A 20,796-nucleotide genomic window follows, 5' to 3' on the forward strand; every position below is an offset into this window, starting at 1 on the left:
AAACCTAAACACCACAATGGTCTCTAAGAAGAGAGAGAGAGAGAGAGAGAGAGAGAGAGAGAGAGAGAGAGAGAAAGGAAGGAAGGAAGGAAGGAAGGAAGGAAGGAAGGAAGGAAGGAAGGAAGGAAATTGTGTTCAGTGTAAAGTGAGATGGGTTAAACCAGCAGTGACAGACTTAATCTTATTTATTTGGTTGTTGAACAGTTTTAAACCTCTGAAAATAAAAACTCTAGATCTTGGGGATATATGCCAGGCATCCAGAACACTTTCCAAACTAAATAACCCTTTCCATTTATCTATTTTCTGGTCAGATGTCACTATGTCTCCACTGTCTGGCACATGCCCTGACCACACCTCCTTCCACAAAGCACTGTCAAAGTCAGACTCCACCCCCTATTCCTATTAAGCACTTGAGAAAAAGAGAAGGCCTCAGATCCAGGGTGGTACACAAATCAATTTGCATTCTTTTTCCTATTAATCTCACTAGAAAAGAAAAACTCATCCTCAATCTTCTCTCCCCTTTCATCTTTGTCTCCGCAATAGGAAAGATTTAAAACCCTCATCTGAAAACATGTAAAAATCTAATTTCCTTCCACTTCCCCTTTTTTTCCAGCTTACCATTCTCATCCTGTATGAACTTGCTTGCTAGCTTATAGTCAAAATTCATGTCTAAAATAAAGGGGTCTGTGAGAGGAGTTCATGTAATCCCAGTCCTGAAATATCACCAAGACATCTGAGATATTGTTTAGATTGTGGACTCTTACTTTGACATGCCAGCATAGGTAGATAGACAGGAAGCACATCAGATGTCAGTTTGGCAGCTGATAAAAGTCAGGGCATAGTGACACTAAGCTCAGAGCCACACGATCCTGAGCAAGGAGATGCTTCTTCCTTCTCTTCAGTAGTGGGTTGAGACAAGCTGGCCCCTTCTGAGCTAAGGGTGAGTCCCTTCTTTATGCTACGGTTTGAGCTTTGGGGTTTTTAATTAAATTAGAGGAGTATATATAAAGGTGAGCTTCAGATATTTTTAAAAAAGAAACCTGACAATTATGATATTATAATGGTATTGTACAATGTTTTAAAGGAAAAAAAAAACCTGTTCAGTCCACTGAAACTGGAGGGTGTGTGCAGAGGACACAGGCAAAGAATTTTGGGTCCTTATTTTAAAGCATTTATGTTTCTTGAAAAGATTTATTTGATCTGACTGTAACTGTGACCCTGTACAGTGGCCTTGATCCTGTCTTTTGTGAAAGTCTATGTTATTCTTGAGGGACTTTTAATAGCTAATATTAGCAAAATATTAGCTATTAAATTAAGAGTTTTAAAGTATTGTTTTTATATTGTGAGATAGCAGAATGTTTTATTTATAGTCTTTAAGGTTGACATATCATTAGTAAGAATAAAGAACACTGTGTTAGAATACAAAATAGAATTGAAGTGTGGAGCAATCATTGCAGAGGAGGAATAAGTTTTCTGGAGAAACACTGTTTCATCATTGTGTAAACATCTGTACAAAATGCTGTGACGAGAAAAATAAAACTTTTGAAACAGTGCAACTTTTCTTGAGCTGTAAAAATACAAGATTACTAACAAAAGAAAGTAAAACAACAAAAAAGAAACTAATACGAAAATGCTTAAGACAGTAAGGCTTTAAAAGAAAACCTCAGAAGCCCTGTTTGGAAAATATATCCAGCCTAGGTCTCAAGCAGTTGGTCAGCTGCTGTTGAGAATGAGCCTAACTTTCCTGCCCAGAAAGAAAATTAAAAGCCAAACTCTAGATTCAGCAAAGAGACCTGTCACTTTAAAAGCAGCTGTGTTAAAAATAAAGCCTTTTTATTTCAGGAAACAAACGTTTCTATTAAAGTGCCCCCCACTGTCTGGAACTTTCTCCCTGACAATTAAAATCCTGTATTTCTCTTCTACTGTGCCCTCTGGTTGTAAGCATAAAATCGAAACTAGGGACTACATAACTTTTCAAGTGTTCTTGCTCACCAGAGCCTTCTGCCATGTAGTTCTCTTATAGCTTTGTTCTTGCCAATATTAACTGAACTCTAGCCCACCAGCAAAACCTTAGGATGAAGTGACTTGGCCTGAATGAATCATGAACAGTATTTTCCTCTGGGTTGTAATGCAAGCAACTATACAGCACCCAGTTTCAATGGATAAGAAATCTGGGAAACTTTGCAGCTAAGCACTTGATTTATTAAGAAGTCAGGGATTTCTCCATATCGAGTAAAGCAAAATAATATGTTTTTAACTAAATCATCTGGTAATTTGGATTGAAGTGGCGGGTATTACAATAACTGCAGGACCAGCTGCTGTGTGCAATATTCCGGCCTTTATTTAACATGGGAATGGGAAATATCAGAGGCAGAGATAACCACCAGGGTGAATTTTAACAGCAAAATGAGGGAAAATGGGACCTGCTGTAGGAAAACAGAAAGGCCACTCGCACCAGAGATGAGTACTAGAAATAGCATCCACCTCTCCTTTATTGTCAGGCTAGTTCCATGGATGTTTTACCTATGTCCATATCTACTGGTTGCCATGGAAAATAACAATTAAGTGTAACTATAATGATTTCAACACTAGCCTAAAATGCCTGTTAAACAAGTGAAATAAACTTGATAATTAAGAGACCACTAAGACCAATGACTAGAGTGTATAATCTGAACCTAAGAAAATGGCATTCAGCTTTGCCAGTGCAGTCTGCAATAAGTATTTTGCGTATAGAGACAAGCAAGCACAGAGTCTGTCCTTAACTACCATCTACTTCGACTCCATGATCAATATGAAATCAAGGAGAGGAAAGCAGGCAGTGACCTGTAACAGTAAAGAACAACTCAAAAATGGCCCCAATAAATTGGATGCTCATTGTACCTTATTAAAATTGAGAAAAGGAAAATAGATGTTAATGCTAATTCATGCATCAAAAGGGATATTAATCAACTCTGATGGGAACAGGGAAGAATTCATCTTGATAAAGACTGACACACATTAACGGCTATTAATGTTAAATCCTTACATCTCTAAGGTTAAGGAATCCACAGTGTCTGGGGGAAAACATATCACAAGGCTATAGAACTAATACATTGCGTGGCGTCAAAAGATTTTCTTATCAAAAATGGCTCCGATCCCCAGCTCCGAAAAAAAGAACAAAAAAAAAAAAATGGCTCCAGCTGCATATGTAGCAGAGGATGACCTTATCAGGCATCGATGGGAAGAGAGGCCCTTGGTCCTGTGATGGCTCGGTGCCTCAGAGTTGGGGAATGCTAGGGTGGTAGGGCAGCAGTGAGTATGTGGGTGGGGGAGCACCCGCATGGAGGCAGGGTGGAATGGGGGAGTTTCGGAGGGAAACCGGAAAGGGGAATAACATTTGAAATGTAAATAAACAAAATAACCAATAAAAAAATAGCTCCTTGGAAAAACTTGTGGTGTATATCTTGAAACCTCTGCATAACATGCTTTCGCCCAGGGATGAGCACACTGAATAATTTTTACTTAATCTAAGTCAGTGCTTCTCAGCCTATGGCTCACAATCCCTTCAGAGGGGTCGAAGGACCCTTTTTCAGGGGTCACCTAAGACCATCAGAAAACACAGATGTTTACATAATGATTCATAAAAGCAGCAAAATTCCAGTTATGAAATAGAAACAAAAATAAAAAAATTATTTTTGTTTAGGGTGGTGAGGTCACCACAACATGAGGATGGCCACATAACATTAAGGTTTATACAAAACTTGTAACTTAATTATTTTCCCACTTTCAGAAACAATATCCTTCAAGAGAAACCCACCAACATCAGGAGTACAGTGTTCTAGAGATCTCAGCAAGGAGGGCCAGACTAAGGTTTCTTCTGACTTGCTGCAACCTTCTGTAATTCCAGGCTTGCCACCCCACGGTCGGGAGTCTATCCTTCTGGGAGCAAATCCATCTTCCATATACCAGCTAAGCATGTTTAACTACGAACGTCCAAAACACTTCATCCAGTCCCAAAATCCATGTGGCTCTGGGCTGCAGCCTCCAGGACCGGAAGTCTCCAGCTTCCCTAACCAGACCAAACAGTCTTCCATCGTCATCCAGCCTCGCCAATGCACAGAGCAGAGATTTTCTGCTTCCTCCACAGTGAGCTCTCACATCACCGTGTCTTCCTCTGCTTATCCTGCTTCCCAGCAGCTGGCTGGCCCCAGCCCCGGCCAGAAGGTTACTGCTACCTATAACCAGTCCCCAGCCAGCTTCCTCAGTTCTATATTACCGTCTCAGCCTGATTACAGTAACAGTAAAATCCCATCCACTGTGGACTCCAAGTAAGTGATTCTGTGTACTCGGCATGTGCCGGGAGCTTTATCTGAGAGTGTGCTGCTCTTATTCTTTAGGACACAAAATGATACTGTGAGCTTCAGTCTCGTTGAGCCAGGTTAGTGGCAATAAGAAGTCATCTAGCCCATTCTCCAGTGTCCAGGCTGAGCAGAGCTCAAATTACCTATTATCCCATGCAATCGGCTCCCTATTACTTGTCATCTTTAGAAAGAACAAAAAATAGATTTCCAACATACCAGGGGATGGTGATCTTTCTGCTTAGCTCTAAGCTAAGTTCCTCTTGCTGCAAATTTAATTCCTCTGAGGTCTAGTTTGGCTGGGATGTAGAACACCTGTCTGTTCCTCTGTGGATAGGATTTCCTCCGACATAAGCAAAGGCTATTAAGTTTCTTCTCAGTCATAGTCTTTTCTTCCTACCCATTTCTCACTCTAATCCTGACTATCCACTTGTCTAATATAATTTAAAATCAACACATTTTAAAAGTCTGGAACTCAGACGGTTAGTCACTCGTATAAATTGTCCTTACTGGGATCAGAAGGGAGGTTGGAACAGATGAAGTCTTGTAGTTTTAAAGTTTGTTTGGGTATGTGAAACCATGACTTGTTGAACTTTGTTGGATGGTCTAAATTCAGGAGCAAATACCTACAGCCTTATGCAAGCACACACTATATTTCCACAGCTGGAGACTGCCCTGGAAGAACTTGGCCTGAGAAAGAACACCATGTGGAGTTGAGCTTTTTTTAAAACCTGAACTGAATACTTTGTGCTTATTTAAAATTAGGGCTATCAGTTTTCATATTTCTTGGCTGTTGAGAACATCAGAGATTAAATCAGAGGCATCTCAAGCATTGTTGGGTGGACCATGTCTTCTTAGAGTCTTACTGGAACTCTTGCTAATTTTTCTGTCTTCTGTAGAGAGTTGTTTGATATTAAATAGACAAAGAATCTAAAGAACAGTGTAGACATACAATATTAGCCTAGAGATAAGAGACCATGTCAAGTTCTGATACTCACTCAAACTATTTGTATACATGATGAGAGTGTTCAGCAAGTAAGATGGCTGAGGTAGTTTTTGTGAAAATTAGAGTATTGGTTGAAATTCTAGAAAAGCAGCTGAATTGACCACATCAATTCAACTTGTTGAGGAACCTATTCCCCTACTTTTAAAAATAAAAATCAAAACACTTAAAAACATGTTGAAATCCTATAGATATTAAATTGAATTATATATAATGGCTGATGCCAACAGTTCCAGACCTGGGATATAGCATTCTCGTAGCCTTGACTTAATATTTCAGAAGGTCACTTTACTTGACCACTCTACGCAAACTCCCATTATCCTCATTTCATATTCCATAGCTCTTTCTTCTTCACAATGATTGATATGATTCTTCACATAGCTTCTTAGTATTTCCACACATCAGGATTTTAAATATATAACCCACTCAGACTGTAACATTTTCCCTAGCAATGTTTTTATCTTATTCTAATTCTGCTCAGAAAAAAAAAGTGATCAAATAAATAGTCACAGAGCCTCAACCACATACCTAGTTTTGGAAAAAAAAAAAATAGAAGAGCAAAAAAATAGAGAAGAGAGAGAGAAAAAGAAGAGAAAGAGAGAAGGAAGAGAAGAGAGAGAGAGAGAGAGGAAGGAAGAAAAAGAAGCAAGCCAGCCCTAGGAGATCCCCAAACTAGAGATCAAAGGTCCAGTTTTAACTGTCCCATTTTCAGCAAGTGTAGATAACTCTTCTAATCTTGCCATTGCTACTTGATACCCATTCTGAGTCCAGCTGTGTGGGGTGGAAATCTTTGGCCCTTTGAACATTTGTGCACAATTCTTTCATTGTTATGATGGGCTCAAGATTGCCCGTCTTCTAAAATAATCCCTTGGTTTCTAACCTAAGGACACTGGAAGACCTTATTTTGCTTCTCAATAGTAGGGAGTTCTTAGGCAAAGTTTTAGCAATTGATCAAACCGCAGGGTGGAAAGTGAGGGGAATTCTTTAATTCTAATTATTCCTTACAAAGTGCTTGCAATGAGGCATTCAGCAAATAGTCTGCTGGGTAATCCAGTTTTCTGTGATGTAGCATATTTAAGGATCAGGATTGTCAGGGATATGGAAAAGACTTATAAAGCAGTGTAAATGCACAACACTAATTTATAAGTAAGAATGGATTTGAAATCTGGTGCATGTGTCATCTAATGTGCAGACAATGAGGGTGTGTAATGAGTCGACTAGTCTGTGGTTCTCAGGCTTGACTACCAATTCCTCAGGCTTTCTATGAGACATAATGATGAGAACAGAATTGTCTAATTCTATTCTATTCTAATTCATTTTACCAAGTATGTGCTACTCTCTAACAGATCGGACTCTAGAATTGAAAGTCCTTACAAACAATTATCATGGCATGCACTGCAGAAATATTAAAGGGACAAGAAAAGTCTTTCATTTTGGCCCAGGAATTTAATTGAGGGAGAGGTTTCACTATTTACTTACATATTTCATTGATTTGTGTCTTTGCTGTTTTGAACAAAGGAGACTTTAGTTAAGGATTGATGGGGACAACTGGAAAATCCAAATATTGAAATGTAAAGGGAGAATGGATTCCATCAGCTTCTAAGACAGTATGTCTTCACTACTATTTAAAAAAAAATCCATTCACTCAGCAGATAGTATCTCCCATCCCCATGGTTTATATTGGTGGGCATAAAATGGCACTGTGATGAGTAATGGCACCTGCTATTCATCAGGTTTACATTTGACCCTAGGATTATCTCCAGGTCCCCCAGCCCACAATGTGAACACTCTGGCTTCACTTGACCTTCATTTCCTCTAAAATCACAAGTTCTTTTATGAATCTTGATCTCACTTGAATCTGGGTGACTAGAAAAGATTCATCATGGCCATCATAAAATGTTCATTAAGGCAGTGGCCAGCTTCCTCTTATTAATTAGAATGACACAAAATTTCCCATGTATGGTTCTACCTCACCAAAGTAAGTTAAAACAATGTAAAATATTAGGAAAAGTTTAGGCCAACCAACAGCAAGTAAGGCAGGACCCCTTAACTGCTGCACCTGCTCTTCACCAATATCAATGTGGAACTTGGAAAGAGCTTAGATTACCTTAAACAACATTTAAGAACATAATATTATATAAGAATTTGAACTTTTCAAATTATTTTTGGATTGGTGTTATTTTTCCAATCTTTTAAAACGTTATATTTCATAGTCTATCTTCCTTTAATCATGCTTTTCATTCCCTGCCCCCCCCAAAAGTCAGTTTAAAAATACTGAATATATCATCATTACTTTAAAAGTTATTTTTCTGCACTGGCTTGGATCATTTTGAGTATAAAATTAAAAAAGCCAGAAGTCCTGTTGAGGAACAGTAGAATATTCTTCAACACACAAAATGTGAATGCTATGCTGGTCAGTCAACTTAGCTCTAAAAGAAGCTAGGATTGGTGGCATTCACCAACTTCCCTGGTATGAAGACTTTCACATCATCTATTTCAAACCTGGCCTGAGATCACAGGTTGCTAGAAAGATTCTAAAAAGTCAGCTCTCTCAAGCCCAGGAGAGGCAGCTCAAGCACTCTACTGCTGGATAGCCACCTCTCCATCACACAAGAAATCTAACAGTAAGATTGAAGATGCTCATTTAAACATCTCATTCTTTAGGCGAACTTTTCTAGATGCCTTCCATGTATCTAAATCCTTCCTCCTAGTTCATAATTGTCTCCTGCCATAAGAGAAGACAGAAGCAGTAGCCATGTTTAGTTTATACCCTTCTTATCTGTGGTTAAGATTATTGGGGTTCTCAAAAACAGAAATTCTAAGTGGTAAAGTCAGTGTATCTAAAAGTGGCTTACAGAATGAAGTAAATTCTCTCATTTTCTTTCTGATTTTTTTTTCTTTTTTCTTTTTTAAAGCTATCAACAATCCTCAGTTCACCAACCTGTAAATGCCGTGTCATCCCAAGCTGCAGGTGCTAAGCCCACTCCAAGGACTCCTGACCACGAAATCCAAGGATCCAAAGAAGCATTGATTCAAGATTTGGAAAGAAAGCTGAAATGCAAAGACACCCTTCTTCATAATGGAAACCAAGTGGGCAAGCTATCTGTTTCTTAAAGAAGGCCATCATTAAAAGACCTATTACATACCTAATTTCAATAAGAAAGTTCTGAGGTTTAGAATATAACTCACTGGTAGAGCATGTAGCTAACATAAGATTGATACCCAGTACAACTCCACATTAAAAAAGTTACCTCTGTCTCTCATAGATTTATGCCCATAAAAACACAAAATATAGGATTTGCTTTTTTTTTTTTTTTTAAAAAAAAAAGGATTGTTTGCAATTCCTTATTATTGAAGTGAAGTCTGCCTTTTGGTTTTTTAGTAGTAAATGAATGAAAAAGCAAGCAAACAAAACCAAAACCAAAACCAAAAAAAAAGGAAAAAAAAGAAAAAGAAAAAGAGAGAAAGAAGAGAGAAAAAGGAAAAGAAAAAATAAAGAAAACCAACTCTAGATATCCTACATGAAAAATTTGTCTTACACATAATTCTTTCAAATGAGTGTTTATATAGACTATGCTGGCTATTAACCCTGCTCTTGAGGTTGAAAGTGTAGATTCAAGAGAGCCAGAAACTGAAAGTCAGCTTTGACTTTTGAATTCTGAATAAGACTATGCTCCATGAAATCGTGTCTCAATGAGTTAATTAACTAATTAGTTAATTAATCACTATTACCTTCTCATAAAATTTCTGCTTACCAAGCAAGTAATGATAAATTCCATTGACTTAACTTTTTTTTGCTCCTTAATGTATATTTTTACAGACAAAATTAAAACAGCTGTAATTATTATATAAGCTCTTAAGATACAATTGAATTAGCCACTCATCTTTGATGACAAGGCTCTTTGGAAAAGGTGGAAAGTATAATTCAAAAATTGGACTACAGTTTGAATTTCTGATTTAGAGAAGTGGTTTTTAGAGGTGTGCCTGTTCAAATGCCTTTACTTAACCTCATCACTGTCCTCTAGAGACTGACCTATGAGGAGAAGATGGCTCGCAGGTTGTTAGGACCGCAGAATGCTGCTGCTGTGTTTCAAGCTCAAAACAGTGATGTCCAAGATTCATCACAGGTAAATTAAAATAATTGACATATATCTGTGGCCTTTGCCCTATAATTGGGGTCAGTTGCTCTCCCTTTCTGAGCTTGCTAAATACCTAAGACTATAGGGACACACAACCGTGGACATCTTGGAGCACCCTTTTTTTTTCTTGCAATTTATAAGTTGTTTGATGTTTTAAAGGGCATTTGGGGCATATCTACTTCCTTCTGTCATGCTCCTGAGTTTAAACACACTTCTTGCTGAAAAAAAACTAATAAAAATACTCTATTGGGTAACGTCTCTAAGATTAATGAAAAGTCATTTTCAAAAACAAAACAAAAACCCCCAGGATTAACTTCAGAATACAGTGAATGCACACAGACTTACCCCTTATCAACCTAATTATAACACATAACTTAACTCAAAAACACATATAAAGTGGGCAAGGCAAACTGAGGGGCTGTTACCTTTTCTGTCTTTCTCTAGAAGCTATTATACCCTCTTAAATAGTCCACAAAGACATGAGCAACCTGGAAACTCATTGAGAAAACAAACATGAAATAAGAACAAAAGATATTTGTTTCTTTTAAAGGCAACTAGATCGACTAGAAATGATGGAGTAGAGTCTAGCGGGGGATAAGAACTAGACCTTAGACAATGAGCAGTTCATTCATTCATTCATTCATTCATTCATTGGTTCATTCATCCACCATTCAACAAATTTGCACAGAGCATCTGTTGTGTCGAGCTTGTGGCATAGGCAAGTACAGCCAGAATAAGACATCTCTACTATGTCTACTAGTTGAAATTACTAATTAATACTTATGACGGTGTTTGAAAGGAAGATGACAAGACTGAGACAAGAAGATAGCAGCAGAAACATAATGAAGCTAGAAAGGATAAATCTTACTGTTTTATACACTCAAACATTAATCCTCAGACATTAATGAGAAATGTTCAATCACAGTGTAACTATAACAAAAATACATCTCTGGTATAATTGAAATGACCTTTTCTGAACATAATATGATGAAACAAAAACTTGCTTTTAAATTTGCTTGAAGATTTTTAGTTTTATTAAATTATTAGGTTTGATTTGAGTTTTGATATTTTGCTAAAAAATAATGGTCCTCTGATGAATTGATAAGTTGTTTTGACATTTTATTTAAGGAGTCTTAAGACTAGACAAAAAGATTTAGATTTTTTTAAATGTCAGAATGCTTTGACTAAGAGGTTCATCCCAAAATAAATTTTTGTACTCAGATTCAGAGGTATTTGGCTGAGACTATAGTTTCTACTTTTTTCAATCTCCTACTGGGCTAAGCACAGCAATATTTATACAAAAAGTCATTAAATATATAATCAATTGATTCAATTATAATATTCTTCAACCCCCAACTTTATTCTCAAACAGAAATAATTTTCAGCACTCAATATAAATCATAAAAGATAAATGTTCTTTTCTTAAGCAGGAACTGATTCATGTTTTAAGTTCTTTTTATAGTTTTATCTACATTTCTCAGGGTGTCCAATGCGACTTTATGCCATGAGCTAAAAGGGGAAATATTTTCCAGTCTAATATGTGTTTACTGTTTACAGTGGGACTGCCAGGCAGTAGCTTGATACCCACTGCCTACAGCCAGCACAAGTGACCTCAGATCTATTCCTGCTTTGCTAAAGGACAACCTGTACTGCGTGTCCCCATGCCAAATACATCAGAGGGACACATCATCCTTTATCATAAAACAGTAATAAAAATTAAGCTACCATCAGAGTTAGGTCCAGTTGATTTTCATAAATCACACATGTAAATCTTGTTAATTCTGTGGGGTTCTTACTAAAGAAATAGGCAGTTAATTTGCTATATTTTAAATGTTAGATATAATAAACCAATCACAGTCAAAACAGAAACATTCTTTTCAACTGTAATTAATGACTTCTGTTTCATTTAAAAGGACCATTTACATGTTAATTTTTCTCAATTGTTTTTATCTCAAGCAGCATAACCCAGAACATGCACGGCTGCAAGTTCCCACATCACAAGTAAGGTAATTTTGTTTAATTTATAAAGAGAGATATATTTTGCCATCTAAAATGTTTCCACTTAAAATATAATATGCATATTTAGTCCTCACATTTACTGTACTCTTTCAAAACATAGTGTGAATTTCCCAGCACCAAAGATGATGTTGATAAATTATATATCAATTTTCAGAACTACCTCAAAGGGAATCTTTAAAAATATCTTAGTCAAATAGTGGACCATGATTCCACACTAAATAACTGTCACAACAAGGAAATCCTAGTACGAGGCACATGTTGCTCAATTTAAGGAACTATTTAAAAAGGAGAGAATTGTCCAGTTCATACCAGATGTATCTAAATGGTATATGTCTGCCAGTGATCAAATAACCCACTGAATACATCACCCATAAATAAGGTCTCTCTCTGCTGTCACCATGCCATCAGATCAAACTAGAGGTTCTGGACTTTGTAGCAGTGATGGCCAAACTGTCTTGTGTAAGTGGAAAAACAAGGATGACATTGCTGCCAATCATTATTAAAATATTGTTGTAGAAGTAGATCGTCCTCCAGAGCAGACGCAAATGACCAGGATGCCATCCAGGAGAAGTTTTACCCACCACGCTTCATTCAAGTGCCAGAAAATATGTCCATCGAAGAAGGAAGATTCTGCAGAATGGACTTTAAAGTAAGAGTTTTTAAATGCTAAAGACACACTAGTAATGGGACACTAAGCTGGGGAAATGCACCTTTCCCCAAACTTTTACAGCTTGCTACACATCTTGAAAACATTGTGTACAATGAAAAGAAACACAAATTCTGGAGCTGAGTTGACACAAGTTTAAATCTTGGCTGTGCCACTTTCAGATGTGTAAATGTCCACGAGTTGTTTAGTCTCTCTGTGTTTTGTCATCTCATCTGTAAAATGGAAATAAGAAAAAGTTAGGAAGATTGGCCAAGTAAACAGAGGTACTGGGGACTCACACATACACACTCACATACACACATACTCACACTCACACACACACTCACACACACACTCACAAATACACTTACTTACAATCTCATACATACACACACACATACACACATACTCACACACATACTCACACTTACACACATACTCACAGACACACACAGTCACACATACACTCACACATACTTATAATCTCATACATATACACACACATACTCACACATATACTCACACTCACACACACAGTCACAAATACACTCACACATACTTACAATCTCATACATACACACACATACACTCACAATACTCACACACTCACTGTTTCTCTCTCACACACACATATACTCACACACATTTACACACTCTCTCACAAACACACATACACTCACACACACTCACACTCTCACACACACTTACACACTCACACACATACATGCTCTCTCTCACATACACACACACACACACACACACACTCATATACACACAAAACATGTTGTCTCATGTGCAAGCCTCTGTAGTTGCCCATGAACCACTTCAAGCCACCTCTTTTTCCTAGGTCTTCAGGCTAGGACCGTGGTTTTTGGTTTTTTTTTTTCCTTTTCTTTTCTTTTTTTCGGAGCTGTGGACCGAACGCAGGGCCTTGCGCTTGCTAGGCAAGTGCTCTACCACTGAGCTAAATCCCCAACCCCTAGGACAGTGTTTTAAAAGAGGTCACATCACATTGTGATTATCTTCATTCTGAGAACCCTTCCTCATAAAATATTTTTCTAAATTCCTGTCAATGAGAGTTTCTATCAGGGTTGGATGTGTTTATACAGAAACACAAAACTAATATTCATATACAAAATTGTGGATCAAGAGTTCTATTTTCAAAAGCTATTTGTTACATTGAAAGCCTCATGTACTTGCTTATGGGACTTTATTTGGTGTCACACTTAGGCTAGTGATTGCTTCCCTCTTCCTGGTGGGATGTAAGACATAAATTAATGTTCTAGATAAAGTAACCAAAAGAGGTCTTAAAGAGTCAGAGGTTGTATTTGAAAGAATTGTATGTGGTCTGAAAGAGTCTAAAAGCAATATTGACCTTATTCTTAATTTCACAATAAAAATTTACAATAAATATACTTTTAAACTCCTGCTTTGCACTTTTAACCTCAAATCCAGATGATCAGGTTGTTAAAGTCATACATAGAAAACTGCTCTGTTTTGTTTCTAGGTGAGTGGACTGCCAGCCCCTGATGTGTCATGGTATCTAAACGGGAGACTGGTGCAATCAGATGAGTTGCACAAAATGATAGTGTCAGAGAAGGGTTTCCACTCCCTCATCTTTGAAGTGGTCAGAGCATCAGATGCAGGGCCATATGCATGTGTAGCCAGAAACAGAGCTGGAGAAGCCACCTTCACAGTGCAGCTGGATGTTCTGGGTAAGCCTCCAAAGAGATCCTTCAAAGGCAGCATGACTGAAAATAAAGAGTGTTACAAAGGAAAATAGTTTTAAAGGAAGGCCCAAGGACTTCATACTTAGGTTAACATCTACAGAATCTAGGGCAACACCAAACCATATTTACAACAACAAAAAGGTCATTTAGGGGAAACACCGAAATTAAAATGGCAAATGGATGACAAGTTCTTTCTAGAACAGCAATAAGGCAATAATAAGTTTTATTTCAACTTAATTATTGGGGAATGGGTACAGAAATTGCTTATTTTACATATTCCAAGTTACAATCCATTGAAGAGATCCAAGACAGGAACTCAAGTCAGGAACCTGGAGGCAGGACCTGAAGCAGAAGCCATGAGGCAGCTGCTTAATGGCTTCCCAGATTTTGCTCAGGCTGCTTTCTCTTCTTTGAAAATTTTAAAATATGATTACATATCATTTCTGACTTCCCTTTCCTCCCTCCAACCTCTCCCACATCCTCCTTTTCTCTGCCCTCCTGTGCCTCTTCCTTGAACTTCTCAAATGTGTGGCCTCCTTTTCCATGAGTATTGTAGATATATAGTTGATAGATTAGATAGATAGATAGATAGATAGATAGATAGATAGATAGATAGATAGATATCTTGCTGAAAATCTATAGTATTGTTTATAGTTATAAAATTTCAGAGCTTATCAGCTGGTGTTTTATAATTAATTAGGGGGTCATCCCTCAAGAAGACCAGTTCTGAGTCAGATGCAGATACTTACAGCCAACTGCTGAACTGAAGTCAGGGACCCCTATGGAAGTCCTGAAGGGACTTCAGGAACGACTGAAGGAGCTGAAGGTGATGGCAACCCCATAGGAAGACCAATGGTGTCAACTAACCTGGACCCCTGGGAGTTCCCAGAGACTAAGTCATCAACCAAAGAGTATACACTGATCTGAGGCCCTGGCACATAAGTAGCAGAAGACTACCTTGTCTGGCTTCAGTGGGAAAGGATGTGCCTAATCCTGTAGAGACTTGAAGCTTCCCAGGAAAGAGGGGGTGTGTGAGAGAGGGAATCACCCCTCAAAGGTGAAGCAGAGGGGGATGGAGTAAATAGGATGAAGAACTCTGGAAGTGGGGACCAGAAGAGGGGGTGGCATTTGGGATGTAAATAAATAAATTCATTAAAAAATAAATTAAATTTTAAAAAAAGGAAAATACAGGAATGCCTAATAAAATTGAAGTACATGAAAATATTAAATAGAAAAAATGGCTTTACTTTCAAAAAGAGAATTCATTTATCAGAGTATTAGTAAAATTATACATACACCAATAATAATCATGAAGGAGAGGCTGTAACATTGAGAGTGAGGGGGGCTTTGAGGGAAGAAAGGAGGGGAAAAGCAATGTAACTATATTTTAATTAAAATATATATTTTTCGAAGTTAAAAACAGAAGAGGGATGGTTCACCCTCTCTCGGCAGTCAGTAGTTACCTATAGTTCTTTGTCTAAGGGTGGAGCCCTGTGAGGTTCCCCCTTCCACGTTAGCACATCAGAGCAAGGTGTCTTCCTTGTTCAGGTCTTGTCTGGGCAGTCATAATGTTGAGGTTTCGGGAGCAAAGGCTCTCTACATTTCTAGACTGTGGGACACAATCCCACAGCACACTTCCTGCTCCCGTGGTTCTTACAATCTCTGTGCTCCCCTTTCTGAGATGTTCCCTGAGCTTTTGGTGCAGAAGTTGTGGACCAGATACATCCATTGAGGCTGCGTACCTCACAGTCAGTTGTTCACTGTATTTGGACTAGATGTAGGGTTTTGTTATGTTCTCAGTCTACTGCAAAGAAAAGCTTCTTTGATGAGAGCTGAGAGCTACACTTGTCTGTGGGCATAAAGATAAGCATTTAGAGTGCAGTGAGAAATTATGCTGCTTTAGAAAAGCGATGGCAGTATGTTCTTTTCTAAGATCCATGAACTCACTAGTCCCAGGTAGCTGGCTAGGCTTCCAGTACCAGGTGTGACTTCCTTAAGTCTAATTGGAGAGCTGTTGGTTACTGCACCCGTAGGGATATCTTGGAATGCTGGTCATTGCTCATCAGAGCTATGTATGTAGGATATTGTGTGCTTCACCCTTGGCTGATTTGCATAGCTCCCTTTGGTATTATTGAAGTTAGTCTTTGGAAGGGAGCTTTCCACGCCTTCGTTCCCACTATTTCCCCTCTCTAGGGCTCCTTCAGCACATCTCCGTTGTCTTTGTTTCATTATTATTAACTTTCCTGGTGTCTGCAGTTACTCCAAGTTATATACTCATATCTTAAGATTTGGATATTTAAAAAAATCATGTATGAGATACTAAGTTTTCATTTCTGGGTCTGGGTTACCCCACATAGTGTGTGTGTGTGTGTGTGTGTGTGTGTGTGTATTTGATTCTATCCACTTACTTGCAGATATTGTAATTCCTCTTCATTCCAGCCAAACATTATTCATAATGTCCGTGTACACATTTTCATTACCATTTGTCAGTCAAAGGACATTTAGCTTGGCTCCATTTTCTAGCTACTGTGAAACAGAGCAGCAGTGAGCATGGCTGAGCAAGATTGGTAGGGAGAATAGTATATAATTTCAGAAGGAGAAAATAAAATAATGTAAGCATCTGTTGACATAGCTGGATGAGGATTTCAAAGTAGAAACTGCAGTCTAATCATTAATCTGCTCAACTGCCTGAAATGTAACCCATCCTGACACAAAATTGTCATAGGCTGTCATATTGTGAATTCATATTTGGAAAGGGGAGAGTGGGTGCTAGTTTTAGCTATGTACTATATTATATTTACTAGGAAATTAGTGTATAATTATAACCACCTCCCCAAAGATTAGTCCTTTGGGAAAAGAGTCTGAAAAACTCCCACCTCACACTATGGCAGCATAGTTCTATAAATCCTCATGTCCAGTTTTTACATTTTACAATCTAAGTACTTTAAATATATCCTATTTAGTGTGCTAAGCTATTACCTCACACGAAATGTTTAATAAACCATTGATTACTTTAAAAAAGTCTGCTTGGGTTGAAGGATGAACAATGTCCTTGAGCTCATAGTCTGCATAAATCAATGGAAGATCTTTAAGGTCATGCTAGAGGCTGAGGGAACCCAACCAAAGCAAACAGAGAAGAAAGCACAGATGTACTTGGTTGTCCAGCACCCACACACCTCATGCCATTGAGCTTTGGGTGAACCACATATGTGCCAGTGGCTTTGTAAGAAATGTCCTATTCCAGCTGAAAGAGACTGGAAATCCATACCACCTCTTCATTTCTCCTTTAGAAAAGCCAGCTTGGGTGTTAAGTCACCACTTCCTATTTCTTCTTGTTGCAGGTGGTTTGATGATTGCTGACATGTTATAATCAGTTTACAAAGTATACTTTCTGTCATATTCAGACAGATCTGTCACTACCACTTGGAGTTGGTTTGATTCTGGTGTTTTGAGGGGTGTAGTTAGCAAAAGATAAAACTGAGACCCAAAGAAAGTAAACGAAAATGTTCCAATTTTACATGGCTGGTGGAACAGCCCTGCACATGAAAGACAAACTCTCCACTGCTAAGTTACATCACCCAATAGGGATCTGAACTGTAGTTGTCTGCTACTCTTCCCATCATGCACCCTGCCTCCAGGTAGATGAAATGACTCATCTACATACACATCCTTATAATTTTAAATAAATCATTATATTCCACTTTAAGAACTCCAAATATTATAAGATAATAATGTATGTTATGGTATTTTATCTAATAGTGAAAAGATTTCCAATGCTGACCTTGGTTTTTAAAGCTTTAATGTTAACGTAAAAAATTCATAATGTTCTAATTTGGCCTAATATCACCTTTATTGATTTCCTACCAATATCCAGCAAAAGAGCACAAAAGAGCACCGATGTTTATCTACAAACCACAGAGCAAAAAGGTTTTTGAGGGAGAATCAGTGAAGTTAGAGTGCCAGATCTCAGCTATCCCTCCACCAAAGCTTTTCTGGAAAAGAAACAACGAAATGGTTCAGTTCAACACTGACCGGATAAGGTGAGACAAGACTTTCTTGACTGCTGTACACACAGGTTGGATGAATCTAGTTATGCTTTTTACACACACTACAAATATAAATTACATAATTCTCATCTCAGGTTGTCTATTCTTAAAAATACATATTTAAGTCAGATTCAATTAATCCTAAAAATAATACACGAAAGAGCCTAGAATTCATCTTTTCAAGAACCGTGACTATAGAAAATAAATGACATAAAAGGATTAAAATGTGATTGCTTGGGGAAGCAAGAGAGAGTGTGAGTTTCCTAGAGATCCAGCCTAGGGTTTTGTGCAAGCTAGACAGATACTCTACTTCCGAGTTATAACTCCATTCACAGGTGGGGCATCTAACTTTGGGGAAAAAAATCACTAACTATATAGCATTGATTAGACACAGTCTTGGAATTTCTTAACAGCCTTTTCTTATTAGTTAGATTCTATAAGGTGGCAATATCATTTAAACTTTCACCCCAGATAAAAGAATTTTAATTCCTGTCCCTTTGTTTTTGTCTGCTTCTTTTCAGCTTATATCATGATAACGCTGGAAGAGTAACTTTACTGATAAAAGATGTAAACAAGAAGGACGCTGGGTGGTATACAGTGTCAGCAGTCAATGAAGCTGGCGTGACCACGTGTAACACAAGATTAGATGTCACAGGTATGTCACAGAGCAACCCAATCTAACTGGGAAACTGAGGATCGCCTGGCTCAGAATTGTGTGATATATGGGAAATGTTCCTCGAAAGTCATTTTCCCACCATATCTGTCAGAGACTGCTAAGTTCAACTGGTATATGTCAAGCCACTCTTCTGAATTAATTTTTATTTATTTCAGCCCGTCCAAACCAAACTCCCCCAGCTCCTAAGCAACTGCGTGTTCGACCAACTTTCAGCAAATATTTAGCCCTAAATGGGAAAGGTTTGGATGTGAAACAAGCTTTCAACCCTGAAGGAGAGTTTCAGCGTCTGGCAGCTCAATCTGGACTCTATGAAAGTGAAGAACTTTAATAACTTTGCCCACAGGGAAAGCAGAGCTTCACTCCTCCAATGGATCTGATAACATTGTGAAAAAAAAAATTCATGGTTGTATTAACAGATTGTGACTTTACTTAGGTCATATAACTAACTCCCATTTAGAATGTTATTCACCCTCTGACTCTGGCACAACGTGTCTATTCCTCTGACCTGTGAAGCCGGCAGTAAACTAAGTAAATGAGTTTGTATTATAAGAGACTGTTTTAAGATACAGTGTCTTAACACTGAAGTCATGCACATTTAACAACTATGAGTTATGAACCAGAAACTTTTTAAATGCCACTAATGCTTGCAGTAAAGTGTATGGGTATTGCCTAACAGACTTTATTTACCTGTTTTCTCTTATAGGAATACTAACATGGTATAGATTATCTGAGTGTTCCACAATTTCATGTCAAAAGAGAATAAAATTCAAGTAGTTAAGACAGACTTGTCTCATCTTCCCTAGAGTCTAGAATGATCTTCCTGATCAAACTTACGGTTTTTCTATGTGAAACAACTGTGAGAAAAGCCTGTGAGTAACAAATTCCAAAACAGAAATGTCATCATTCCCAAGAAGGGCATGAAGCTCCCAGCTCAGTCAATTTCCCTCTGAAAATGCCTCCCATGACTTACACTTCAAAGGTAATCACAGTAACATCACCCATAGTCCTCAGTTTGTGAACTAACTCAGGGGAACAAGAACCATCTCCAAAAGTCAACTCAGAGTTTTGTGTATTTAATGCAAAGGTCAAGACTGGTTGGATATTTTGCCTCCTATGTTTTCCAAATCAAATAACTTGCTATGTTGGACAGTCTAATTTTGTGACACCCCCTGTGAGTGCAAGCTCAGGAAGATACAAATCCTTTCATGAAACTACTTTAAGCTAGAACAACAGCTTCTTCTTTGAGATGGGCCACCACTGGCTGCAGCCTTTTTGTGGCCTCTTCTGTTCCTTCAATGAAAGACAGTTTTTGCTACTCGATTCTGTGTGGCCTAGTTTTGCTTTATATCTCCACATAAACACCATTTATCCATACCACTCTCCACTTCTTTCAGAGCAGGAACAAAAGTGGCTTTATCTTATGCTTTCGAAACAGCCCAGCTTCCCAGACTACCCTGAAGAGCTTTGGACAGAACTCCATTTTAGTTTCCTTTTACAGCCACAAGAATTCCTCCTGTCCTCCATCCTGCTGGGTTTGCACTCCCTTCACTCACAACCATTTTTTGTTTCTTTGTTTGTTTGTTTGTTTGTTTGTTTGTTTGTTTGCCGGGTTGGGGTGGGAGACAAGATACTTTTTCTATAGTTTGTTTGCAAATCTTCTCATTTTTGCAAAGTTTCTGGGCCAGATGTTGATCTGGGCTCCCAGGACTACTGTCATCTCCCATCCTGGCCAATACTCATCGTATAACCACTTCCTCTTCTTAGTGTGTTGAGGGGTGGGAGTACACACATGTGGAGGTCAGAAGACAACTTAACAGGAGCTAGTTCTCTCTTTCTCCCATGTAGGTCTCAGAGCTGTAACTGAGGTTGTTAGGTTTAGTGGCAAGTATCTTAATTTGCTGAGCCATCTTCCCAGTCCCAGCAACGACTCTTAAAAACAACCAGTTGCGGGGCTGGAGAGATGGCTCAGTGGTTAAGAGCATTGTCTGTTCTTCCAGAGGTCCTGAGTTCAATTCCCAGCAACCACATAGTGGCTTTTAACCATCTGGTACCCTCTTCTGGTGTGTCTGAAGACAGCTGTAGTGTACTCACATACATAAAATAAATAAAATAAAAAAAAAAAACAGTTGCTGCAAGTAGTAGGGACAGCAAGACCTCACAGCAAAGCATGTAGGCTTGGACATCTGTGATGATTTGGCTA

At 38.2% G+C, this 20,796-nt stretch overlaps 1 protein-coding gene across 1 annotated transcript; it reads left to right on the plus strand.

The window, feature by feature from the left end:
* Positions 1-855: 855 nt before the first annotated feature.
* Positions 856-19,378, plus strand: Myot (myotilin). The gene is made up of 10 exons (XM_032885810.1): positions 856-940; positions 3,770-4,307; positions 8,256-8,430; positions 9,366-9,467; positions 11,439-11,485; positions 12,015-12,147; positions 13,652-13,859; positions 17,749-17,914; positions 18,442-18,575; positions 18,752-19,378. The coding sequence occupies exons 2-10, from the start codon at positions 3,955-3,957 to the stop codon at positions 18,922-18,924; spliced, it is 1,491 nt and encodes a 496-aa protein (XP_032741701.1). The 5' UTR covers positions 856-940; positions 3,770-3,954; the 3' UTR covers positions 18,925-19,378.
* Positions 19,379-20,796: the final 1,418 nt, after the last annotated feature.

The sequence above is a fragment of the Rattus rattus genome, chromosome 15, assembly GCF_011064425.1.
Source record: "Rattus rattus isolate New Zealand chromosome 15, Rrattus_CSIRO_v1, whole genome shotgun sequence".
NCBI lineage: Eukaryota > Metazoa > Chordata > Mammalia > Rodentia > Muridae > Rattus > Rattus rattus.

What these genes read in the sequence shown, in the direction of transcription:
- Myot (XM_032885810.1), top strand. Translation starts at nt 3,955, where the DNA reads ATGTTTAACTACGAACGTCCAAAACACTTCATCCAGTCCCAAAATCCA. An exon ending in GTTCCCACATCACAAGTAAG is followed by an intron (nt 11,486 to 12,014) that starts GTAATTTTGTTT and finishes ATATTGTTGTAG; the next exon opens with AAGTAGATCGTCCTCCAGAG. An exon ending in AGTGCAGCTGGATGTTCTGG is followed by an intron (nt 13,860 to 17,748) that starts GTAAGCCTCCAA and finishes ACCAATATCCAG; the next exon opens with CAAAAGAGCACAAAAGAGCA.